The 27184-nt window shown below is 36.3% G+C and overlaps 1 protein-coding gene across 2 annotated transcripts in view; it reads left to right on the plus strand.

The window, feature by feature from the left end:
* The window catches only part of RAB2A (RAB2A, member RAS oncogene family), a 40767-nt gene extending 15985 nt beyond the window's left edge, over window positions 1-24782 (plus strand). For both annotated transcript variants that reach the window (XM_027638522.1, XM_027638523.1), the window contains exons 4-8: window positions 7007-7089; window positions 8438-8530; window positions 12050-12161; window positions 21254-21322; window positions 23597-24782. In XM_027638522.1, coding sequence (XP_027494323.1) covers window positions 7007-7089; window positions 8438-8530; window positions 12050-12161; window positions 21254-21322; window positions 23597-23692 — 453 coding nt within the window. In that variant the 3' untranslated portion in view covers window positions 23693-24782. The remainder of the gene's footprint in view (window positions 1-7006; window positions 7090-8437; window positions 8531-12049; window positions 12162-21253; window positions 21323-23596) is intronic.
* Window positions 24783-27184: the final 2402 nt, after the last annotated feature.

The following is a 27184-nucleotide window of genomic DNA, read 5'->3' on the forward strand; positions in this document are numbered from 1 at the left end:
GGATTGTGTTATGGAAGTTAGTTCTGCTTACTGCAGTCTGTTTTTCACGTGGGAGTATACGAACTGAATTCCTTTTGGATGAGGCCAGACTGGAAGATATGCCTAAGGAATTCAGGTATGCCCATTAGAAAGTAGTCCAGTATATGGTCCTGTGAGCTGGTAGTCTAGTAAAACTAGTCTGATTGAAAAAGACACTCATCCTGAGAAAAAAAACCCCACAGCTGAAAACTCACGTTCTATGAAAGATACCCAGTGTGGCCCTCACATACTTAGTGTTATGTTGCAGTCTTGGCTCTGCTGTTCATGTCAGCACAAGCAAGTTGTGTGTCCTGTTGTTCTCTCCCAGCTGCATGCTGCTCTGGATCTCCCCACTGCTGGGCTCTGCAGGCTGGCTGTTGCTGTGTGCTGTGGCACACCCAGGTGTTTAGGTCTGTGAGTCCTTGGGTTTCATTTTTCCTTTTTGATGCCTTTAGGTCAGTCAGGAAGAGTGGAGTTATTGGACCAAATTGTTCATTTGTCTATCTTGAGTCTCTAGATTATTTCTTTTCCTGTGTCTTTATCTTAGTAATGGCTTTCAATAGGTGGATAGACTGAGAAATGCTTTTCTCCAACTGATTAGTTGGTAATTGCCTATTATGATAAGTTAAGCTACTCTTTTGTGGGAGTGTGGTATTTGAGCTTGTGTCAGCTGCACAAATATCTTTGAGGGAACTAGAAGTGGTGTACAGCACCACAGTAAGGACTAAAGTGACTGTTCTGGAAGCTGCTAAGCTTTCTGAGTTTAAACAAGCTGTGTAGATGAGGTTGGTTGTCTTGTGGCAGCAGCATAACACTGAGAAATACTAAAATTGCTTCTCCTCAGAAAAATTTCATTGTTGTAGAGAGACACTGGCTTGTTACCAGGCTGAGTCAGTGGCCTTCATTTTGTCGTTGAGGGGAATGTTCCCTATTGTGTTGACTGTTACTAACAAGTCATTGTTGGTGAGCAAAAGTAAGCAGTAGTTGAAAGAGGGTATTTAAGTTCTCTCAGACACTGCAGCAGGAGAGATCAAAAATGATACTAAGTAATACTACTGTCCTCTGAATTGATATGAGTAAGAATTTTTCTTATGTATTTAAATACTATATTTTTCAATATCTATTTCAGCTTTATTTCATGGAAATCTGTGACTAAAAAACATTTTTATTATGTTTATGAACCACCCTAGCATTGCTCAGACAAATGAAATATCTGAAATAATTGTGTTTTATAAGCTAATTGCAAGTAAGTGCTTGGTTTCCATATGAGTGTGTTTTCTGGTTGAATTGACAGTTTTCTTTTTTTGTGTGAGAGCTCACACAAAAAAGCATGTTTATGGAAGACAGGAGACATAATTGTTGGAAGTATATTTTACTTTCAGATATTCTGAATATACTAAATCTTCTTGGAAATTGGGTTATTTCATGTAGTTGCAGCCGCTTTAGATCTAGTAGAACCAAATAAAGTTCCCTCATTCATTAAATGAATATCCATTTCATCTTAGTGATTTTGACAATTGCTAGGATGTAAGGTTCACCCCCAAGAGTTCGTTATCAACTCTCTGCTTCATGATATTTTCTACTTGCTTTGGTAGTCAGAGCATACTCTTAGTTTATGGACAGTTGGTGTATTCTTTTATACACTTTTTTACGAATTTGACTTTTCAACCCTGGAACCTGCATGAACATGGCTGCATGTCATGACCCTCTGTTACACTGCTGTGAAGTAACATCAAGAACTTAGAGGATCTGCTTTGTTTCCTGAAACTAGTTTGATCATCAGTTCACAGATTGTGTTTGCTGCTATGTGGAAGGATTAACTTATTTCTGGATGCATGTATCGGAGGGTGGGGTCAGGAGATTTGTCCATTTGATGGTTAGTCCTATTGCAGTTTGTGTAATATGACCATCATCTGAACTTCAGTGCTGGTAGCTAAGTTATTGTTCACACCCATGCTGGCACTTCAAGAAGCTGAGGCAACTTGATACACCTTTTAGCTTAGCCTTTGTCTGTCATGCTTAAATGTGTTTGGTTATTGAATTACTGTAATATCCATGTTTTTTTCTGACTGGTTTTAGATTTCTTAGCAGTTTATCCATGGCTTTCTACAATAGTGGAGCAAACTCTTGCTTAGGATAAGGCCTTAAATGGGAGGAGTGTGACTCACATTTTTCCATAGTAGAACTCCCATTTTAGTGAGGGTAGCTACTTAAAACCTAAAGGTTTCAAATATATTGAAATAAACCATAAGTGTACTTGTAATAATGGAAGGCTAAAGCTTTATTTCTGTGATGTGTTGGGAATTGCTTTGGATGTTTAAATGACATTTATTCAACACCAGCAGAAGAACAGGCAGATGTACAAATTGTCTTTATTTAGACATATGTACAGTTTCACCCTTGAGGATCTTTAGTCCACTTGAAATTTCAGTTCTTACGTCATGCCAGTGGGGTTATTCTGAAGCAACATGTAACTTAGCTGAATTCTTCACATAACTTGTGACGCTTTCTTGTGTTATTATGGATTCTTCTTCAGAAACATCTTTAGTTCTGTTCTTGTTTGGGAATGACTTTGATGGAAACAACAGTGCTTGGTTTTTATTTTTACACTACTGTGCCTATTTGTACTACATGCTAGTAAATCACCTTAAAATTCTGTTTATTCTGGATTAGAGACATGATTGCAAAAAAGAGTAATGCATTTATATAAACAAGTTACCATGTGACTAAAAGGCTGTTAATTTATTTATAACTTTAAAAACTATATATAAAGGTATGTATTGCTCCTCTCTCTTTCTGGAACATTTTGTTCCAGGGATCAACTTTGTGGAGTAGTTCCCAACTGGCAGCTGTCAGAGGTGGTGTGACACTTGTGTGAGTTGGTTATTTCTTAGATGTTTTTTCAGTTTGCTATGCAACTTAGGAAAGTGTAAACAAGTGGAAATGAGTAACTCCCAATGTGAATGAGATGTTCTGCCACTGGTTTTAACATACCACATGCATACGCCTGTTTTAAAAGTGAGGGAGTCTAGAGCTACTAGCTATGGTGCATTTTGGTTTCTCATATTTCATGTAGATGTGTACTATAAAGTTTCCTCCTAGTAAAAACTGTTGGTCAACTTGGATGGTAAAGGCCTGCTGGGATGCACTCAGATAACTTGGTCCTTGAAGAAACTTTCCAAATTCTTCAGCATTGAGAGTAGAGAATTCAACAAAGTTGGCTTTTTTCTAGGGAGATGCTCTGTTGTGGATCTTGTTTTATTAACTACTTTCTTGTCCTGCATCATGACTCTTTTCCTTATTTTTTTTCCCTTCGTTTATAAATTCAAAAATATGCAGGTAAAGAACTTGCAAGTAACACATTTTGCAACTGACACCCATGTGACTACACCACACACTTGGAAATGACACTGAGATTTCCTCTGGGAATAGTAACACTTGGAGTCTTTTCTTAAATGTGCCACAGATACTCTGTCTGTGGTAACACATTGCATGGCTTAAATGTTCCTGAAAACTTTAGTGCAGGTCCTAAATTTCCACATATCTTAGTGACCTAAGGTGATTGATAATGTTTCATGTTTTCTTACATCATTATTCTGAAATTGTTTTGGTCTCTATACTGAAGTATGTTTTCAGAAGCACACAGGATATATATTCATGCAGTTCAAGCGGGGATGAAGATTTTTATACTCTTTTGAAGACTTGTGACTTCTAGAGCTATGATTATGTAAGGCTTTCTTATCAAAAAGTTCGTTAACCAATATGATATGAATTGTAAAAACTTACAGTACAGAAAATAACCAGCACTTTAAACATTGCTTGTTTATTAGAGGCCCATGTTTTTTCATGATTACTGATCTACTGGCATCAGACCTAGCACCTGTTTCTCTGAGGAGAGAGGATGCGTGCTCAGGCCAGCTCAGCATGCAGTTTTTGGTTCCTGTAGGCAGCTATGTCTGAGCTGGAGTTTCTACATTTGAAATTGCTGTCATGGTCAGGCTATTACCGACAATATTGTCCATCTCCCCAGTTCCACTGCAGTGTAATTCTGACAACGGGTATAACCAGGGGTTGTCTTGGAATAAAGACTTGTGTCACCCGTACTGGATGTAATGTGGCCTTGGGAAATACCCTATTTAACGTTTATTTAGTGACTATTGCTCCCACTGTTCCCCACATCACACCCCCAACCTCCTCCATGATCTGGACATGGATCTGGGCAACCTGCTTTGGATGATCCTGTTTGAGCTGGGGAGGTTGCAACAGGTGACCTCCAGAGGTCCCTATCCCACCTCAATCAGTCTATGATTCTGTGAAAAAAAAACTTTTTAGTATGGAAGAGATAAAAACAAGCAAGTGCTGGATTTTGCAGGAACATGAAAGGGATAGTAATAACAAAACTATACTTAAGATAAAGGGCTTTTCTCTGATCTCAAAGCTGATTTGAATTTATACTGAGCTTCTAAACTGCTACTTCTATCTGTTGCTCCTTGTAGCAAGTAGCTAAACTTGGGTAGGTCCTACTTTACAAGACCAGTAAAGTACAATTATAACACACTTGTATTTTTTTTAAGTTTGTTTTGGCTAATAGCCTACACTTTCTTTTGGTTTTGTCTTCTTTGAAACGGCTTGTCCCCTTGAAATGAAAGGGAGGGAACAGGAAGCAAGATGTCAGATGAAAAAATGCTTTAAGTAATAATGATACTTAAAAAAAAAAGCTGTGGAGTATTTTTTACAAACCTAACCCTATTTGACCTTCCAGATCTCACTTAGAATTATACTGTTAAAATAGACAGTAAATTATATATATATAAGATGTTTCTTTTTATATAATACCTTTCTTATATTACATATAAAATACAAATTAATATAATGAAGCTTATTTACAGAAACTCAGTTTTATTCTGCTTAGAATGAAAGGGAATTCAGTTTGTGTTGTCCATTGGTATAGGTAAGCACAAATTCATTATTGTGTATGGAAGCTGTGTTCCTTTCACCAAAGATACAATTTTCCACCCTTCAGGAAGCAGTGATATTTAAATTTCAACATAGGCAAGTGAGAGACAATTAAAAATGTTACAGTATTTTCAGGATTTATATACTGAACTTCTGTAAGTAAATGATTCTTTTAAGAACTCACAATTCATAAATTCTTGTAAGATCTACTAGAAACCTCTGACAATCTTGCTTGACCACGATTAATTCACTCAGGGAGATGAACAATTTCACGTGTCAAGGTGGAATTTATGAAGGTGAAATAGGCAATCTTAATGTGGTAGATGAAGTCCAGGTCATGTATGAATTTAGGCAATAGATAGAATACATGGGTAACAACAACTCTATTGTCTGGTTAGGAGGGAAATGTTTCATGTATCTACCATCACTTGAACTAGTCACTATACTGAGAAAAAGTAGAGCTTAGTGGAACTTCTGTGTAGGAAACCAAATATTGCACTAAAAAACTGTTGGGATTTTTTACTATTTCTCTGTGTATTCTGCTGGATTTTCTGTATTTTACTATCACTGTTTACATCAAGATGTACTTGGACTATCGACCAAGAGCATGTGCTTGCATATTCTAATCGTGTTGAAACTATTAAATGTGTTGTCTGTATTTCATAACTTTTTTCACCAGAATGGCTAAAATCAAGTGAAATAACTGATTATTCTGGAAGATAAGGATGATTTCTGAAGACTGAACATGCCAAAACTTGTTGTGCCACTGTTCTTGTGTAATAACAGTATCTAGACCAAGTTCTCCTTGAATTCAAGAATTCTTGAATTAATATTAAGAAAAGTACGGTAACTGTGAGAAGAAAAAGTTATGCATACACTAATTTTGTAGGCAGAGCTGAAGGGTAGCTTTTATTTGATAAGTATTTCATTCTTACTTTTCATGATTTTAAATCAGGGCAGTTTCCTATAGTTTTGCAGATAACTACCTTACTGCAGGGGTTTTTTCAGCATTAATATTAGTATTTCTTAAACATGTTCTGTGTTATCTTTGAATTATTCTAAAACATCTGTTATTACTGAATATTAGAAGTAAATATTTTTTCTAACAAGTGTCAGGTGCTAGATAACTCTTCTGAAAAACATGAGCATGAGGAGCTCAAGATCTGCAACTATGAATATTTATTTTTCAGGACAGTGTTCTTTTGAGCATGTTCTTTTAAGCGCTGAGAATTTTACAGGATACTTTTCTATGAGAACTATCTAATTTATGTAGAATCTAAAGTTTTTCACAGTGCCTATGAAGATGACTCTTGTGTCCTGTAGCTGCTTTGACAAGCATTATTTATCAATTACAGAGGAAATTGATTAACTGTGGAGCAGAATTGTGTAAAATTGAATTCATGACTATTTTCTGTTTTTTCTTAATAAAATGATTATGAAAGAATTCCATCTGAAGACTGTTGAAAGCTGGCTGCAGTTTATGATATAACGGATAAAATCTGCATCCTTGGCCTTCCAACAACCTTTACACCAGCAGATGGTGGGCGTAAAGATGTCATTCATCATTTATTTACAATGGACTTTATTTATTCTAGTGTCAACAGCTGCCCCAGGGAGCGGGTTATTGAATTCAAATGTGAAGCTCTGGGTTATTTGCTTCCTTTCAAATTTGTCTTCAGAGCTTAGTTGCTAGGAGTCCATTCTGTGCTCTAATAATGATTCATGTATTGTGAAGCCATTCAGTAAATTGGGTTGTCAGGGATTGCCAAAAAAGGTTTAGAGGTCTTGTTCCGATTTTTTTTTTTTTTTAACAGCACTGTGCTATAGTCTGTGTCTTCTGCTTATGTGCCTTCTCTTGCTACTGTTGGAGACTTTGTCCCCAGTTGTCCCCTCTCTGATTTCCCCTCCATATTCCTCCTTGTCCCTGTCTTCTGAAAAGTAAAATTCTGTGATCCTGTGATTCTACGTTTGTGGTGTTCAGGACCAAAAAATAAATATGAGATATGAAATAACGACACCTTGTTTTCTACAGGCAGGGCAGGAGTCCTTCCGTTCCATTACAAGATCATACTACAGAGGGGCAGCAGGGGCTTTACTAGTGTATGACATTACAAGGTGAGAATGCCAGCTGGATTACAATGATGTGTCTTTGTAGAATTGTCCTATGATATATAGCAGTGCTAAAATGTCTCATTTAATTTGGCTTTTTGTATAGATATTTGTAGTCTAAAATTGTGTCAACTTTCCTCAAGTGCTCAAAATCAAGAAATAGCTTATGTAATGTATATACTTCCAATTTTCTCTGTATAGTAGTTAAGAAAAAGTATACATAAAGGCTCAGGAAGAATGAAACAAAATATTTTTTTACTATTTGACCATCAACCTCTGGATTATCTTTGTTGAGAAAGACCTGAAAATATTTTATTAATTCCTTTCTAATGTTTTTATTATCACGAGCATTAATTTTTCTTTAATTATAACAGATTATTTTACTGATGTGCCATTCTGCAAAGGAGTGAAATAGTAAAACATAGAAGTTGAGTTACAAAAGATACCAAGAAACCTCTACTGTTGCTGTGTTTATGAGGTCTTAATGTGTTAATTTTTTTAGTAGCTGTTCAGAAGTTACAAAGATTCTCCTGCTGTATTGAATAAAGTCTCTATATACAGCTTGTAATCTGTAAAATTGTGGGTACTGTGGCTGGCTTAAGAAGATTTTGGAGCCTGAACATTTTCAGAAGTTGCATGCCTCCTTTTGTGGATCCTGGCTCTTTTACTGCATTGAGCAATGACTTTTTACTAGAGATTTCCTAAATGTTTTTCTATTTGTTCCCAGTTTATGTTTAAATATCAGGAAGTAACATATTCTTTCACTGGATTTCCAATAAATGAATCTTTGATTTGTAAATAAATGGGTTTACTCTGATGAATATCTTAAAATCACTCTGCAAGTATGAGATTTAATTTTTAATGTATACATTCTGTAAAAACTGTAACATGCCACATTAGTATATCTCACTTTAAAAGACTTTACTGCCCAAGTTATTATTCAGTTTACAAACTCAGAAAATTAGCAATCATTTTCTACCTTCAGTAGAAAAAGCATTACTATATGAGTATTTGTACTGTTGTTTGAATTGTTGAAGGTGTTGGGGACTTTTAAAATTCTGTTCAACAGATTTTATATGTATATAAAATTATGGATTCTTACAACTATAAGAATCCTCTTTACTCTTTGTAGCAAACATGTTTTCAATTACTTTTTAGGCAGAGTTCATTAACGCTCCTTATTTACAAAATTTTCGTTCAACTATTCTACCTCTCACAAAGGGATTACTAGCTTTTATCCCTGGTGCATGGGTACTAATAAATGATTTGATTACTCAAGTAGAGAAGCTGACAAAGAGAGGCAGAGGATTTCTTGAAATACTGTTTTTAATTTTCCTTCTCTTTTATAACTTAGGAGGGACACTTTCAACCACTTGACAACTTGGTTAGAAGATGCTCGTCAGCATTCCAATTCCAACATGGTTATAATGCTTATTGGAAACAAAAGGTAAAGTTTTATCAGCTATTATTTTGTGAGAGGGAAAGATTTATGACTCTGTATTTCAGTTTTTGGTTTTTTCTTATTTGTAGGAAAAATGTTGCCTTTAAATTCCTTTCAGTCACTGGGCATAGTTCTGTGGTAAATCTAAAACCTCTCCTATTCTAATTAGACTATACAATGTGCAGCACATGATCAACTACCTTATGTTCTGAGTATCTTTTTTAGAAATAATTTTATTTCTAAAGGATTGACTGTGAGTGCATGAAGTTATGGACTGTGTGGATTACTTCCTCATTATGTTTTTTTCATCTGGAATCACCAATTAGAAGGACCTATATCTCTCCCTTATAAAGAGAATAAGATTCCTAATTTGAGATGTTCTGAAGTGCTTTAGTTTTTGGTTAAGAATCACAGCAGAGACAATGTCATTTTAAAAAACCACAGGATTCACTTCAGAAACTTCTCTCAGATGTAAAAAGTATGTACCTCAATGATTATATGAGATGCTTCTGAATTAGCCTGTTCCATATTCTGTACCTTTTTTCCAGGGTTGGAGGCAGAGAATGCTTTTTCACCATTTCCTAGTGAATTCACTGGGTGATGAAAATACAATTAAAGTTTCAGAAGTGTTACATAATTTGTAAACAATTATTTACTTGGTCTTCTCATCAGCTACACTGTCCAAAATTATAAAATGGTCCTTATGATGCTGAGACTTTGATCTGTAGTGAAGGTCTTTATAAAAACACATCAGTGAATACATTAAGTTCATCTGTAATTTTTCTAGTTTTCAATGCAGTGAATTGTAGCATCATGTCTAGATTCTTTTGCTGGATGCAGGATTTTTTCAAAATATCAAAAACGTCACCTCAGAATTTAATAATCCATTAGTTATGGACCTTTACCTAATTGACCTGAACTTGTCTCCATGCCTCAGCAATTTTTGAAGGTAAAAATATGAGTCAAAATAATGGTGTGTATGCTTGCTCCTTAAAATTTAATTAACAGCTAGATCATTTCTTAGATGCTACTGAGAAACTGCCTTGTGATAGAGTGAGTCTGGTTTTGCTACTCAGGCCTGTTCAACTCTGTACTTTCTTCTTCTTCCCCCTCTTCTTCCTTTTATTTTCCCCCTATGTCTACCCACTGCCGCTACCTCCTCCTGAAACACATGTTAAGCATTAAGTAATTGTGAAGTTTGTCAACTTTTTTTATACCTAATCTGGAAGATGACTGACAACTTTCTTTTTCATTGAGGAATATAATAAGCATAATCTTCACAAAGCAATATAAAAATGTAATCTGTTCTATCAAATGAAGCTTTGGTAAGCCCGTGATGTCCCTGAGCAACTGTATTTATGCCTTTGTGAATAAAAATATGGCACTGAGAGAAATGTTAAAGTACAGTGTTTGCATACTTAATTGACATCTGTAACTATTCCTGATTATTCTTAGCTGTTAAACTAAATTTTCGTGTCTTAAATTCTGCTGATGCAGACTATACCACGATTTTGTGTTATAATGTGCTGCTTGCAGTTAGCTCAGAAATTCCCAGTTAAACCAGGTTTTATTCAAGCAATAAATATTCTTAAAATTTGTACTGTAAATTGAGTTACAGATCAAGGTGCCACATGGATTAAAGTTCTTTAAGAAGCTTTTTAAGGAAGATATTTTTTCAAGGAGGACAGGAAGAAAACTCCTTCAATTTCCTTGCATTACCCTGAAAGTTCTTATTGCAGGGCAAACTACTAGAGATGGATGGAAGGAAGAACATGTATACTAGCATAATATTTTTGAAGGAATACATACTGTTCTTATGAATCCCAGAAGTGCATTTGACATAAGTTTGTAGTACTGACTTATGGCTGGATTTTAAGAGTGTTGAGAATTTAGTTTGAAATATAATGGCTGTTTGTTGAAAACATGACAAATACTAGTGTTAAAACATGACAAATACTGTACTTAATCTTCTTTCCAGAACAAAGCATAGCTATATTGATCTAGTAAGACCAAATGCTTCGAATTATTCGAATGGAGAGAGGAAGACAACTGTGGTTAGTAGAAGCAGTTAAAGCTCTTTAAGAATATGTTTAGGTATCGGTAGTGAATTTTGATTGGGCTGTCACTGCAGTTTTTGATACAGCTCCACTATTTCAAGTAAAAAGTTTTTCGTGTTCAGTGTTATCTCCATGACAGAAGTGAATCAAGGTTTTAAGAAAGGTATTTTTGAGGGTAGCATGATCTTAGCAAATAAAGACATTGCTTAGGTTCAAAAAGAGAATGTCAGATAGCTAATACTGGAAGTGCTTAAATATAATGAACATCAATTTCAAAATTGTTTTGAGAACATTTCTTGTATCCTTATCTTCAAACTACTTTTTTAATGTTTAAATGATCTGCTGAATCTATAACTCATCTGAGCTAGCATTTAGTTGTTAAAAACAACAAAAACCTGCTTTGCTGCAAAATAGATGCCACAGTGAGTATTATTTATTTTTAATATGTGTATGATTACAAGGTTGGCAAACACTGAAGCCTAGTATGATACTTTTTATTTGTATTCTTACTGCAAATTAAACATATCTGTTTGCATGCTGTTTAGTTTAAAAATGTGTATCTGAGGAGATATTTTTAGATGCACAACTTAGATGAGACTTTACTGAAAAATATAGTTTGTGTTTATTATTTATGTATGTGTACCATTGTTGCTTAAGATGTAATATACTTACAAAGAAGGACTATTCTAAAGAAGCTTTAAAAAATAAGAGTAACATACTTGTCTATATGACTTATAGAAACGGTTTTGTCTTCAGTTGTCCAGTCCAAGAGGGTTTTTTTCTGGTCCTTTGTGTAATATTTAACTTTCAACTAAATTGCTTGGAAAGCAGGAAGCAAGAAATTGTCTAATAGTCGCTTCAATTTATTTGCTATTAGACAGTCAGGCCTGGACTTTCAAAACCTAAATGCTAGCTTATTGGGAGAGAACAGCTAATGTAGTTTAAAAGAACTTATTCTTACTTTTAGATCTTTTTATCAAAACAGAAATGGACTGTATGAAGTTTTGCTACTAAATAGAAAAAATGAATTTTGTTTTTTAAATTATTTTTAATATTAAGAAATAATTTATAAAGCTCCCTTATCAGCTCAGCTTTACAGTATTGGATTGGTAGATAACATTATACTAGAAGAGAGTAATATGTACCTAAAATGATAATGTCTAAAGCTAGTATTCAAGGAATACCTGAATAAGTATACACTCATCCTGTTGAAAGCCATTTCATGAAGTCTTTATGTCAGCTAGGATTGATAGCTCAAGCAAGTGTGATGCCTGTGGCTATTCCGCATACTGTAAGTGCAAGGCTTACAATAATTCTACCTTATGTAAGGGCTTGAATAGATGTCCATATCTACCTAAGTTCTGGAAGGGGCTCTTTGTTTATAAGGCTTATAAGCATGCCAGTGAAGAATAATATTTACATGGACATGGTGGACCATGTAATAACTTTTTTTTTTCTTCCATCTTAGTGATTTAGAATCTAGACGAGAAGTCAAGAAAGAAGAGGGTGAAGCATTTGCACGAGAGCATGGACTTATCTTTATGGAGACATCTGCCAAAACTGCTTCCAATGTAGAGGAGGTAACTTTGCTGAACACTGGCATTTTACTAAAACAGTTGCTTTGAATTACACTTTGTACAGATATTGTTTCTCTAGAGCATTGATTCCTTAACTTAAATTAACTACTTTTTAATTTATATTATGAGAAACACAATGTCTATGTTGTACCTGATTGCACAGCACTGATTATATTGTTGAGATTTATTAATGTACTTGTGGGGTTTTTATAAGTATTTCATCAGAGAAATGGCTAATTTCTGTCTGCACTGAAATCTAAGACTAGAATAGATATGCTAGTCCACAGCAAGCCAAACTATTGGTGTTCTTGGCATATGTAACTCTAAACTATTTTAAAACCTCTAGTATTTTACAAGCTCTTCAGAGCAATCTATTGCAGTGCTTTGGTATTTGTGTTGTTGTCATCTTTCCACTACCTGGTAGGAATCTTCTTTGCTTCAATTCACACACAACTTCTTTTTTCTGTCCTCTACAGAGCTGCTGAAGAGGTCATTGTCTTGGTTGCTGTAGTCTGCTATGTATTTGAATAAGTTTTTCAGTTTTTACTTCTTTAAAGAATTTAAGTCTTTTCAAGTTTGGCTTATAGTTCATATTTCTGGACACATGTGAGTTCTTGCATATCTGACCTTGATGTACTGCATGCCTTTCTTGAAGAGGGGTTGTAGTGGGCTGCTCTCAACCAGCAACTGAATGCCCACCGAGTTGCTCACTTGGTCCCTCTGTCCAGCAGAATGGGGAAAACACTAGAAGAACCAAAGCAAGAAAAACTCAAGGGCTGAGATAGAGTTTAAAAAAATGAAGGAAAGATGTGGGAGAAGGGTTAAAGAAAGGCAGTCACTCCCAACTGTGAGCAAGAGTGACTTTGACTACCCTTTAGTTTTTATTTTTGAGCGTGATGTCAGATTATATGAAATAACCCTTAGGCCGTGTTAGGGCTGTATTGTGTCCCTTATGATTTTGCCTACCCTAAACTCTGATCACTGCAGGAGGAGGGCAGAGTAAGAAACACAAAACCTTGGCACTCAGCATTAGCTAAAACATCAGTGAGTTACCAATACTGTTTTAGTCATAAATCCAAAATACAGCACCATACAGGCTGTAAAGGAAACTAACTGTATTCTAGCCAGACGCAGTACAGTGGTGAACAGAGAGCTCCAGCTGAGATGTTAGTGCTATGTAAAGCAGGAAGATTGCTTCACGTCTTTAAAGCCCATACTCAGTTCATACATCCACAGTGACCTTTTTTATAATAGCATGACATAGTTCAGCTTCTTACACTACCTGATCTGCATTATTCTTCTCCATAGTTGTCCTAAACGCAAAATGTTGTGCAACCAGTGAGGTATTCTTTTAGAGGTAAAGCCTTTTGCTTTTGAAATATTCTAGTTTTTTTGAAAAGTTAGAGTAAGTTACACATTGCTTTAACAGAATTCAGTCTGGTTTGTTACTACCCGATTCTAACATTATCACCTCTCTTTGTGTCAAAAAATATGTCCTAGTGAATGAATTGTCCAGTACCTAATGCATCTCTGATTATCAGGAGGCAAATGAGCATAATAAAGTTCTTTATCAAACAAGTTCAAATAGAATTCTCTCCTGATGATATGAGTGAGTGATGTGTGTGTGCGCTAACTTTCTAATTCTGATGGAAAAGCTTTAGGATATACTCCTTTTCAGTGACAGTCAAGTGCATTCCTTAAATGGTGTTCTCAGTCAACACTAAAATAGGTGGCATGATTTAGAATAGTTACAGCTACAGGAGCAAAATTGTAATCTTTAGTAGTTTCTTTATATGAACAAATTGGCTTCTGTCATTAATGCTTTTTAAGCTGTCTCCTTTGTTTAATCTTGATTTCCAATGCTGTGGAATACCTTAGTAAATCTGTGGCTGTAGCAGTGCATTGACCTGTTTGGTGCTTGGATCTCAAGACAGTTTAAAATGTTCATTGTGTTCTTCAGGATTGTTTCGTAGCCTATAGCTTGGATAGAAATGTTTAGCAGTGGAAAACTTCCCATTGGTTCTTTATCTTATGCAAGGCTGTTGGGGAAGTTTCTACCCTGTTTGCACAACAGGTAATTGATGGCAGGGAGTACAAGCAGGTGTAGGCTCTTCCTTCGTAGTTACTTTGGAGACTTCTAAGAATTCACTGTGGCCACAGAGTTAAATCATCATGTTGGATGTGGAATGGTATCAGGCAAAAAGAATTTCTGCATCATCAAGAGGATAGAAGGATTTTGGGGGAAGGTTAGGCACAGGGTTATAATTCGACTGCAGAGCAAGGACGTTAATGCTAGTCTCTTCAGCAGTATCATATTTATTTAAACAGGGGTTTGTTGTTGATTTCCTTTTAGCCTCTGTCTAAAGCTGTCAAGGTAGCCAACTATCAAAACATAAGTGATTCTTTTGTTCTTTGACTTTTTTCTTCTTAGTGATTTCTAAGCTGTATTGAAGTTTCGGTAATACTGGTACACTCCGAGCGTGGCTGAGGGTTTTCTTCCAGTAGAATCTTGGTTATAATATTTGCTCTACTTTGTTGAATTGTGGATGGGTGATGTGCACTCTGATGTACTGTTTGCAGACTTCAGTCTTGCCTATTTACTTTTTTGCCTGAGAAAACGCTGTGATGCCTGTTGGGGGACTTGTATATGTGTAAGTCCCAACCATAGGCAGGTTTGCACTTGTTTTAATCATAACATCCATTGCTTTCTGACCTTGCATTAAATCAACACAAAACACACAAGATTTTTTTCTCTCATTTGCAAGAGACATTAACAATTTTAGCACATTTGTTTCTTCCTTGATAGTTCAAGAATAGTATATGACTGTTAATTCTGGTCTTATCTGCGACCTGCAGTTCAGAGCTTGCTGAATGCTTTCTGCTTGGGCAGTGTCTTAACACTTGTAGAGGCAGAGTAGAATCACCTGCAAGAACTCAGGGTGATCATGCAATCTCTTACAGCACACAGTGCTTATCTTTTTGTCTCTGGCATATCAGTGGTTTGAATCCATGTATGTGCACTGATTATCAAGAAGTAGGGTTACCTAGCTGTATTTGGGAAGCATTATTCTTTCATTTGCACTTTGTGCATGATTCTTTCATTCCATATTTAATACTTAATAATATTAATAATATTATTATTACTATTAGTAATGATTAATTAGTAATTGGTAATTATTAATTATGTGTCCAACCTTAAGCCAGAAAGTTTTTTGAATGCTGGTCAAAGCAGTGCCAGACACTGTTCAGAAGCTGATCTCACTTCAGTTGTACCAGTGTATCACTGACTCCTGGTGTGGGAGTCGGTTTTACCAAGTTGTTTCCCATATGGAGGGGATTATATATCCCTATGCCAAACTTTTAAGAGCATTGTTTGTGTTATTCCAAGTTGCCTGCACATAAATAGAATGCAATAATGGATTCATTATTTAGGATTAAATCTTAATAAACTAATGGTTTTGATTGAGCAATGGAGCACTTCTGCTACATGGAGCAGGATGGTCGTTCAGTGGTTCTGTTTCAGCTGTAACTTAGTTTTCTCTTCAAGCAGATTCTTTCATACTTTTGCTTAAATGGGTAATGAATATTCAAAGCCCCTGTTGCCTCAACAGTGGCACTGCTTGGGCACAGATAAGGGAAGGAAGATGGTTTTTTATGATGTTCTGAAAGGAAAAAATGAAAATTTCATGGAAAGATGAGGTTCTTGGCAGTATCTAAATTTGAACTGATTTTTAGAAGTGTGTTTTATTGTCCTTCCACACCCTCCCTGAACATAAATAATTGCTGGTAAACAAGCAGTTGTTTGACCTGGTAGTATAGTACCTAGGGGTTTAGTTAATAAAACTTGAAAGTCCTAGGATGTTAATACTTTTCATAGTAAGGTAGAGTAATACAATCTGACTAGAACTTGCAAAAGAGCAGGATTTCTAGGTCATGAGTCTTTAAAAAAAAAACAACCAAGCAAACCAAAACCCAAGAGTTAGGTTTATCTTAGCTTGTATCAGAACCAGTATTTCTTCAGGTTCCTGGAAATTAAAGTTCTGTGACGTTTCAGCTGTGTAAAACTTCAGCTAGTTTCTCCCATGAGAAAATGGGGTTATAGCTCATGTCAGTTCAGCTGTGGGAGGGAAAAGGGGCAGGACACATGTCTCCAGTGAAGATTGACAGCTTTTAGCTTCTTGTGGCAAATTCCTGGGCTGTGCCTCAACTACACAGTAAGGAACAGTAGCTCTGCCATGGTTCTTGGGACTTCTGGGCATCTTGTGATATGATGGGAATAAAAGGTCTCAGTTAATTGAGAGTCTCAGGCTTTATAGAAGAGCATGAAGTGTATGATACTGCCTGCCTGACCTGTAGATTTCTGGAGAGATGGATTCTTAGTTCTGAGGGTTTCATCTTTTTTTTTCCTCAGATATTTTATCCTTTGTAACTGTTCAATAGCAGCTACAGGACTTTTCAAGATAATTTGAGCCCAAATAATGTACATCTTCCCAGTAAGTTTATCAGGAAATTGTGCCTCAGTGGGGACATATAAAAAAATGACTGTCAAGTTCTGTTTTGTGCTTTTGCACCTATACTGAAAATATAAGGCTACAAATGTGTTGGGGTTCATTGTACAGCACCTTACTACTGCTTGATAATTAACCCCTCTTCAGCCCTTTTAGTGTACTAGGCTTCTTTCTGAAAGATCCTTTAACTGTAAAAAGTATTGCCTTACTGTGTGTGCATAAAACAGCTGCTCAGAGCCTTGGAATCTCACTGTATTAAGTAGCCATCCAGCACCACTTACACACTGTGGTGATAAATGTTGTAGGGGTAAATCCATTTGTAGTCCATGTTTGTTACTGTTTCCAAATGCATTCTTAAATACTAGAGTAATCTAACTATATCATATCATATTGCTAAAAGATAAGATGAGAAGTTGGAGAGGAGGAGGAAATTCCTGGTGTTGGCTGACTACAGAGCTGAGGGTCATGCTTTAGAATTTGTGAGGTATTTAATCTTTAAACATTCCTCATTTAATTGTAAGAAAGAATCCAGAATTAATGATTGCCCGATTTTTATTGCCAAGCATTGTTTAGTTTTAACATTGCCACCAGAGGGCAGCATGTTCCACGAGCTGGCCGTGCTGAAGCTGATCGCGTCTGATTTTAGGCAAAGATGAACTTGTAAAATCTGAGTTTTGAAAAGTATCAGTGATTCATTGACAAGTTTTTCCCGTTATGCTCAGCTTGTATCTAAGTCCTCAAATTCTTGTCATAGCATTAACTTTCTAAGAAAGAGAAGCGACATTATTGACATAAGTAAATATGTCAATACAAGTAAAAACTAACTGTAGCTGTTCTATAAGTTGGATTCTGGTGCCTTTAGCTTATTATTACTCCTGCATACAGCTTCCATAAGACAGAGGTATCAGGAACTTATCCCTTACTTCTTGCATTGTTTTTACCAGTTATAGAATTCATTCTTCCTGGTTTTGTCTTAGGGGAGTAAACCTACATTACCTTGTTCACTCGTGTGATGACATGAATGTTGAAGTTGATATAATTCTACATTCATTGTTTTTAGGATAATTTACCTTAAATGCAGCATCTGTACTCTTTGGTAGTTGGGGTTTTGTGTTTTGGGTTGTTCAGGGGTTTTTTGAGGTGAGCACTGTGAGACTTCTTGATTCTCATGTTGCAATATAATCTAGGAAACTCCTTATACAAATAATCTGAAGTGATATTATACTGGTATATTGTGACTCAAAAGCCTCTTTTGTTAGCTTTCCAGTAGGTGCAGGCGTGACACAACAGGCAGATCACGTCTTGCAAGACTCACTTTGCCACTTGTACAGCAACACAATTTTCCTCAACAGGGTATTACTATTATTTGAGAACCTAGTTTTAATGAGCACACAATTGAAAAACACATTACATTAAAACAAATCACTGAATAACTTGTATACAACCTTTTTTTTTTTTTTAATGCTGTGGTACAGGTATATATTCAGTAGTCTCATGCATAAAAGGATCAGTACGTTGTGATTTAGAAAGATTAAAACCAAGAGTTAAACATTAAATGTAGACATTTTCCTGAAGTTACATTGTTTTCTTGAATTTTCCGGAAATGCAGTCAAGAATTTTTATGTTTGGAAATCTAATATACTGTTTTTGCAAAAGTCTCTCGCTTCTTTTCTGAGTAATAGAGGTACTGTGTACTAGAGTCTTGCCGTCTTTCAGGTGACTTTGTATAAATCCAGGCTGAATCTGGTACTGTCTCTCCTGGAGTGGTGAAAATAAACCTCAACCTGAGCTGATGTGGGATGGAAGGGTTCAGGTGTCTTTGTATAGTGTTTTAGTAGCAGCAACGTTATGGGAATGTAGGGTGCAACTGCAGCAGGCTTGCTGGGCAGCCAGCTGACTCCATGTGGGCTTACTGGTTGAGGTCTTGTGTTGTGTGGAAATGGCTAAACTGCACCTGGATCCAAGTTGGCGTGTGAAGTGCTACAGCTGTGTTCTTGCAGTCCCTTACATGTGGTCTAATAAATCCAAACTGGATTTGAGGGGAAACAGTTCTGTATTTCTGCATCTAGGGCTCAGTTAATCTGCAAATAGGATAAACTGCCCATAAATAATTAAGAGTTTGTAGTATACTGTATGTTCCAGATAAGAGTTAGAACATGCAGTATTAAAAGAGATTTTTAGAAGAAGACAATTACACCAAGTTCATCTTCTTGTCCTTGCTAATTGGGGCACTAGCATGCAATACCAAAATCTGATATGATATTCTTAAAGCAAGTAGACTGCTGTTTTCAGTGATGTTCTCAGGTGGTTATTTTGAGTCTGCCTACACTTTGAAGTGTAAGTGAACTTAAAATACATGGATGCAAGAAACAAATGGAAGTCTCAAGGGATTCAAGTCTCTTTTCATGGCTGATTAGTAGCAATTTTTCAGAATCCATACCAAGAAGAGAACATGAGGTAGACTCATTATGTGCTATATTCTTGTCAAACCATTGTTTTCAAATAGGAATTATTTCTGTGACCCAGTGCAGCCTGGCATTTTGCCACGTGGAATAACAGTACGTGCTGTTTTAACACTAATGTGTGGTGCACCAGCATCACTGATAGGAATGTGACTGTCAGATCTGTCTTTCCGAGAGAACTTAAATGATAGAACTGAGATTAAAGTAATAATTGGATTTTTCAGGTCAACAGTTTCTTAGACAATATGTTTAATATTAAAATAGACTGTACTGAACTCAGTGCTCTTTTGCTTTGTACATTACACGTGTAATAAAGGGGGGGGGATGTTTGTGTTTGTGCAATGCTGTTTTCCAGTTCATCTTGCATTCCTACAGTGATTCTTGAATGTAGCATCCAGGAGATAATTTGTAATCAGTTGTGTTAGTTTGGAGTTTCTAGTCTCTTAAAATGCTAGTTTTGTTGGTCTGAAGTAACTTTTGTAGATGTAGTGTAATTCTCATGACATAAATTCTAAGAGCCTAGGCATACTTAGCCAGCATGTTCTAGAATTATTAGAAGTGCCAATTGTTAAGTGCTTGTTTACATGAAGTTATCATAATGCATTTTTAAGACTTCAAGTTCTGTTTAATGTCCCACTGAAGTAGAAGCAAGCAAGTATCCTTGCAGATTCCAGCTGTGTGAATTTCCAAAGTTCTTGACTTATACCTTTCAGTAGGCCCAAGTATGAGGCCACTACAATAATTAGTGTGTTATCAGAAACAAAGATAAGTTTTTGAATTTTTTTCTTATGTGTAAAACTTCAGTTTCTGAGGAATTTGAATCAATTCGTAGTTGGCTGAAAGCCAATTTTTCTCCTCAACTCTTAACATGTGTTTGAAAAACGAACTCACTTCCTAAGTGCCTTGTGAATCTGCAATGATTAATTCTTCTCATTATTTTGCTGCAAATTCTCATGACCCTCTGTGATGATTCGATCACCCACTTAGAGTTTATGCATATTCATATCTTTCCGCTCCTGCTCCAGTCGTTCAAGTCTCCTTCACTGACTGTGGTGTGTGCTTGGTGCAGTAATTGAGCTGCAGTAGATTGATTACTCTGGGGAGCTGTAAGGCCTTTAAAGGTGAAAACATATCAGTCCTGTTAATTAGGAAACAAAGCTCTGGTGGCAAGTTCAGCAGTCAAATGCTTCCAGTGTAGAAATGAGGAAAAGTATGATTTGTTCCTCTCCATGAACCCTGTTTACTTTTTTATATTTGAATTAGATCTGTATTTCCTATTATAGGCTTCTGCAGAAAGTAGCATGTCCTGTATGATTGCATGGTGTTGGTATTTTAAAACAAAAAGAACTGTATGTTTATTGTAATTACTAGGTGCTGTTCATTACCTCCTAAATTATACATTATTTTAGGCATTACTTGACCTATAAAGCTAAATGAGAGATGAAGAATGGAATCATTGATTGTAAACTTTAACCAAAAACATTTATATCGGTCACCTTTTCAGTCCTGAGTGTCAAAGTATTTTCTCTGAATTAAAACAATAGATCTTTAAATAGAAATTGTTTTAAAACCTGGGGCATCTCCTTTCTTTTATTAAGATGTCTGTTGCCTATTGTGTGCAAGATTAATTAAAGAGAATACATTCTTAAAATTAGGTGAATATTAAATGATAGCATAAGGTTTCATCCAGCAGACAGCATCCTTACATCATCATGGTAAGTACCCTGTGGTTTTATGTTGCTAAGCACTCTAATCTAGAGTGGCCTATTACAAAGATATTAAGGGTAGGGGAAACCATCTGCCACACAATCTATCCATAAGGGTCAGAAATAAATAATTTAGAAGTAATTTATATATCTTAAAAACCACTTTTTCCCTGTAATTACTGGACAACAGATTGTAGAATACAGATGTTATGAAAGTGCCACTGTTTTTGTAAACAGCGGGTGATCCATTGCTGCTTCAGGGTAGGTTATAGGATGCTGTTGTCATACCTGTTCCTGCGGAGGTCAGGAAGGAGAGTCTTGCTGAAACAATTGCACATGAGATTGAATTCCAATTAGTGCACCTTACACCAAAGGATATCTCATTCATTGTGTTTGTGGTCTTTTTTCCTCTGTTTTAGGCATTTATTAACACTGCAAAGGAGATCTACGAGAAAATCCAGGAAGGAGTTTTTGACATTAATAATGAGGTAACTTTTAGTACTTTGAACACTGTTTCCTTTTTAAAGGTACAAAATTCACCTTCCCTAGAAGGCTGGACAGTAAAAGATTTGTCTGTTCCATTTGGATATAGAATTGTCTGCCATTGTGATAAAAATGGATTAAAATAAGTGACCCTATCCATCCATGAAGCATCGCAAAATAATATAAATCCCCAAAAGAGAAGAAAATCCACTTTCATCCACTTCTCCATATGGTGTCATCTGTTTTCAAAGATAATTTTCCACTATGTAAATGGGGGACCATGTTGATATGCCAGATGCACTCCATGAGCTGTCCAGTGTAGGGGAGGGATTGCTTTGAGAGTTACATAAAAGACTTTTGAAATGTTCCTGGTTTAGGTGGCTGAATACTGTAGGGAATAAAAGATTAGCCATTTTGCCTATGCATATTACTGAAATTACAAATTATTGGGGCCTGTCCCTTTGCTTGTTTCGAGTGGGGGTAGAGACATGGAGGAGGGAGCACTTTTGTAATGCAAGAGCTTAGAAAGACCTATAATGTCTCTCTCGAATTTTGAAATTATTGTGCTGTGGAAAATCTTGAGCAGTTTGGAGAGAGGTTCTTGGCCATAGAAAAAGCAGATTCAAATTCAGTGGTGGTAAATAGACATCTTAGTGTTGCATAGAAATGTTAAAATCATATAAGCTCTCTGTTAACATTCACATGAAAAGTCACACCACATAAAGTTTAAATTTGACAATGTGGTCGGTCTTTCCTGATGTCCAAGTTGGTATTTTAGCTTGCACATCCCTCAATATTGTTGCTGAGGTGCTCAGGGAAACCACACATGGAAGTCTGCACCACCACTGTGTTCTGTTTCTGTTCTGTGAGTGGGGGTGTCTGGGACTGTCAGTCTGAGGCTTCTCTTAAACATTACAGTCTTTGCAGAATTGCTTAGAGTGGTGAGGGAATGGGCAGGACTCCATTAAATAGCTTCACCTCTTTCTGCTTAATATATTTCGACATGAGAAAACTTAGACTATTAAAAATATTGCTGATGACTTCAGAGAGGAAAAAATGAGAAACTTCAGTAGTATGCAAAGTATTGCATTAGGAAACCTGTAGCTAAATAAGACTTGAATAATAATCCTTCAGAGACACTAATTCTGACTGGAAAGTGTGTGTGTATGTGGTGTTTTGGTGAAACATTTCTTAAAACTCCGTTCACTGATGAAAAGTTTAAAATTTTCTTTCATGTTTCTCCTGAAGAAAATGCAGTTGGTAGTGCAATATAAATTGGAGAGCAATCAGAGTTTCTGAACAAGCATGCTCGCTGTATCTGTTGAGTCTCATATAGTAGCTGACTGCTTTACTGTGCCTTATGGAGCTTTGATTGCAATATGCTGTCAAGAGCCAACAGTCCGTGCTACTTATTTGGCTTTATGCCAAGTCTGGCTCCTTGATTCCTCAAGAAGTTGCTATCAGCCCAGAGGGGGCAAAACCAATGAGCCATAGGGCATGCTTTTTATTAAAGAGGAGTCAAAGAGCGAAAAGAAACCACATCAGCTGCTGTCAATACTGAGCGAGTGCCAGAAACCCGAAGGCTACCACTGCTGCAGAACAACTGCCAAGCACTATAAATCTGAGATTTGCTGTGACGCAGAGTTTCCTTAAGAGCTTAATTTCTGAAGCTACTGTATTACTTTTCTCAAAGTGCTGTATTTTTAGGTAAAATCCACTTGAGGGAGTGAGGGTTAAGATATAAGTGTGATTTTGATGAATGAAAGAGCTATGCTGTGTGTGGGTTCTTGGCAAGTAGCCATGTCTTTTGGGATCACAGAAATTATTGATGACACAGAACACTCGTATGCCCTTAGCCTCTACAGCTGATTCAACACAGAAAGAAATGCTGTCTAGAGAGGAAAAGTCTTATATTAAACTATTAAACTAGTGGAGGTTTTGGCAAGAGGGGAGAGGTTATACATTCTTAACAAATGCTACGTATTTTTAAAGCCTTATGCCAAGTAGTATTCAAATACAATTCTTGCTTTGTGAGTTTTATTGTTAGGAGTTTAAGCTACAGAGTGTAAACATGGAGATAAAATTTAAATGAGAAGGAAGGAAGGCATCTTCTTTTAAATTATATTTAATCACTAAGGACACGTTACTAAAAAATTACAAACTTTGCTATATTTATTGCATGCCTTAGGAGAACTTGCTATATTCTAAATAGAAAAAGCAGCTTTTCAAGTATATTAGTCTTTTAAAGTATTTACACTGTGTATTCAACTTCATTTCAGGCAAATGGCATAAAAATTGGCCCTCAACATGCTGCTACTAATGCAACACTTGCAGGCAATCAGGGAGGACAACAAGCTGGAGGAGGCTGCTGTTGAGCCTGTTTTTACTTTCTAGCTGCCTGGATGGGGCCTACTAACTTGTTTGTTCACCCTTCCCTCCCCCTGCCCCGCTCGCCTCCACTTCAATTCAACTGAGACATGAAACTTGTAAGTTGGTTTCCTGTTGCAGAAGACTTTATCCTTCAAATTCTTGTATAACTTTGAATAAATGGTTAATGTTCACTTAAAGACAGATTTTGGAGATTGTATTCATATCTATTTACATTTGATTTCTAGGTCAATTGATGTGATTATTTTTGTTAAATGTTGTCTTGTGCCCTTGACTACGAACTGAATTGTATTAAACACTACAAAGTCATCTGAGTATTTTAATCAGTTTGTGTAGTTAGGTTTCCCAGCTCCTGCGGTTACCTAATGTTTAATATTGTAGAGCTGTCCTCAAGTTTTTTGTCAATTTTCAAGGCTATGAAGAGAAGCGGAAGGACTCTTTTAATTCTGTATTTATCACTTTCTGTATATATAGTTTAATAACCTGCTTGGGTGTACTTGCCAAGCTAGAATTCTTTAATGCATTTGCATAAATTCTATACTACTTAGAGCTTGAAAACTACAGAAGCATTAATAGAAATTGCTTGGATGCTAAATTTTAAGCCTTTTTGACATTGTTAGCATGTTCATGCTCCCCATCATTATCCTGAAGTCCAAGAAAGATGCTTAATGTATATTACTAGAGGCTACATGCGTGCTATCTATTTTAATGCCAAATGTTTGCTGTTTGTCCACAATTTCCACAGCACCTCTTCAGAAATGGATTAGCTGTTTGCCTTAACAAATACTATAGGTAAAAACAGAGTATGAATGAAAAGTAGAGGAGGAGTTGATAAATTTAAAATGGCACATTATAAAAACATTAATCTTTTCTCAATGTTTTTTTCTTGTTTACCACTTGATTTCTAAGTATATTTTTCATGCAAGGACAGTTTTTCAACCTAAATGTATAGTGGTTGTGTAAAGTTTTCTTTTAGTGACAACTTGTAATCCTAAATATATGGTAAGCATCTTGTCTATTGTGAAGAGGGTGTGAAAATAAAATCTGCCAGTTTGGAAATCTTGATGAAAATCAAAACTAGAAATGTTTTGGTACTTATTATGGTGGTGGTTGGGGAGGGCAGGTTTTGCCTCAAGTGAAAGGGTTGCAACAGTGCAAAACAAAATCCTGTGTTTAAGCGTTTATTTGTTAAAATACAGAGTGTTCATGTCACTTTTCCTACAACTGTGCAAACAACTGAGTTTCCATCTCATCCTATCTAAATAATTGCAGATAAAAGAGTGACACTAATGCTAGGCCATGCTTTGTGTATTGGGGGGAAAAAAAGAGAGTGGGGGGCAGTGACTGCAAAACTTTGTCTTACTGGACCAATACTCACCACAGCACAAAATGGGAGGATTGGGATCCTTATGTTACCCGTTCTGATTGTCAGAACTTTACATCCAAAGTGAATATCTTCAGCCTGACAGGTGTAACATAGCAGTGGTTCTGAGATTAAATAAAATTTGAAAAAATGTGTGGAACCTTTTGTTGGTATCTACGGGCAAGGGCAATCAGTATGGATTTATGTTAGTTGCTGAACTTACAATTCTTTTCTACATGCTTAGGAACATTATCAGCAATGCAATATAATTGTTTTCAACTATTTATTAAGAGGTTACTCAATTCAGATACTTTCAACTGTTAACTGTTTATTATATGAAGTTTGCATTTATAAAGCACATTTATTGTTTCAGTTGAAGTTTTGAAAATTGTGTTGCATGACAGTAAAAATAGGACTGAACAGTAAAACCATAGGACTGCACTCCGTGGATGCCAAGGGAAAACTGGCATGTAGTAACTTGCTGTTCACAAGGAGTGCACAAACTAGAGTACTTGCTTGAATTAACTATCTGAAGTTTTTTTGCAACTGGCAACATTGTAGAACTTAGTTGCTTGAGACAATATGTGAAAAAAGTGTGCTCTTCTGTAGCAGCATCAGCTCCATTACAACTGGGAGTAAATTTCTCTTAGCCGTAAAAACTGGCCATTAAGGGAGCTGAGGGGGGATTTGTACCCTATCCCAAGAAGAACAAAAATGCACACTGTTTTAAGTGGTGATGATTTACAAAACTGAAGCTTCTGACAGCCTCTCATTTTCTGAAAGCGTTGAAGAGGTATAAAACTGCCCAGGAATCTAGGGGTACTATAGCAAAGAGCCACCAGGGCTGCTTTCTGGGGGGTGAGGGGCAGGGGGAATGCGCTGTGACTTACTGATGTCACGTATGCAATTGATTGCTGATCCTGCTCGTTGGTCCTGGCTCACATGTCAGTCTTACACTGTACATTATGTTAAGAATCTGGTACTTTCAAAGAGGAGCTAGAACAAAACTGAAGTTTCCATGCACTGTGGCTGGCTTTTTGTCACAAACTTTGTGCGCACATAATCCTTTTGTTGCCAGTTACAGATCTCTGTATTTTTGTGGGGTTGGTTTTGTTGTTTTGTTTTGTTGGGTTTTTTTTGAGAAGCCCTGATGTTATTTTATCCTATTAGAATTTGAAAATTATATAGCACAGAACCTAGCAGGATGGTTTACTTCTAGAACATGTGCTTTAACAAGGTTATTCTTTCCCAGGTTTCAGTTTTACTTGGAACATGAGTGACTGATAACTTGTTGAGATTTTGTGTTGAATTCAAGTTGCTTTTATCAGCTGCATTTTCACAACCAAAGAACTAAAACATTTAATTTTTCCCCAGCAACTTGTACAGCTGTTATATGTAATGGAAAAGTATCGATACCAAAAAATCGTACTAAGGTGCAGTTTCCCTTATTCACAGTTAGCATATGGTACAAACCATAGTTAACTTTGGAGTTAGTAAATTTGGAGTGATAAGTCCTCTAAGTATGCCTTAAGACTTGTCTCTCCTACTAAAACGAGAAGCTCCAGGAGTTTTGGCAGTCATTTAAGAAAGACTGACAATCCCCCTTAATCTTACACACCTGTGTGTTTCTGTTGGCTTCAGTCATTCTGACTTATGTGAGATCAGACTCAGCAGTGAGTTAAGGTAAAATGACTGCAAAAACACTTGCTGATAAGCTAAAATAACAAGAGTGTCTGAAGCCCTTAGCAGGCAGTGAGTGCTCTGTCCCCTGCTCCAGGGTTGTATCCTTTCTGCTGTGTTATGCTTTTTGTGAGACACAGTTCATGGTGGCAGCTCGTTGAAGAGCCTTCAGCTGCAGTATTTATATATTGGGGGGGTTAGAAGAGTACACATTGGTTTTAGGCTAAATGGCATACCTTTAAATTGGGAAAGTTATTTCTGCCTTAAGAGTTTACCTGTGACTGTTAAAACACTAGATCTGTTCTTGGGAAGAAAGGAAAACTACTTATCAGACTCAAAGTTACAGTTAAACTGAATCTGAATAAAAAAATACGTATTAAACTAACTTAGAAATATCAGAAGACAATTTCAGGCATTGAAGATTTTTTTTTCTTTT

This window comes from Corapipo altera, unplaced genomic scaffold (genome assembly GCF_003945725.1).
Source record: "Corapipo altera isolate COAL_440 unplaced genomic scaffold, ASM394572v1 49, whole genome shotgun sequence".
NCBI lineage: Eukaryota > Metazoa > Chordata > Aves > Passeriformes > Pipridae > Corapipo > Corapipo altera.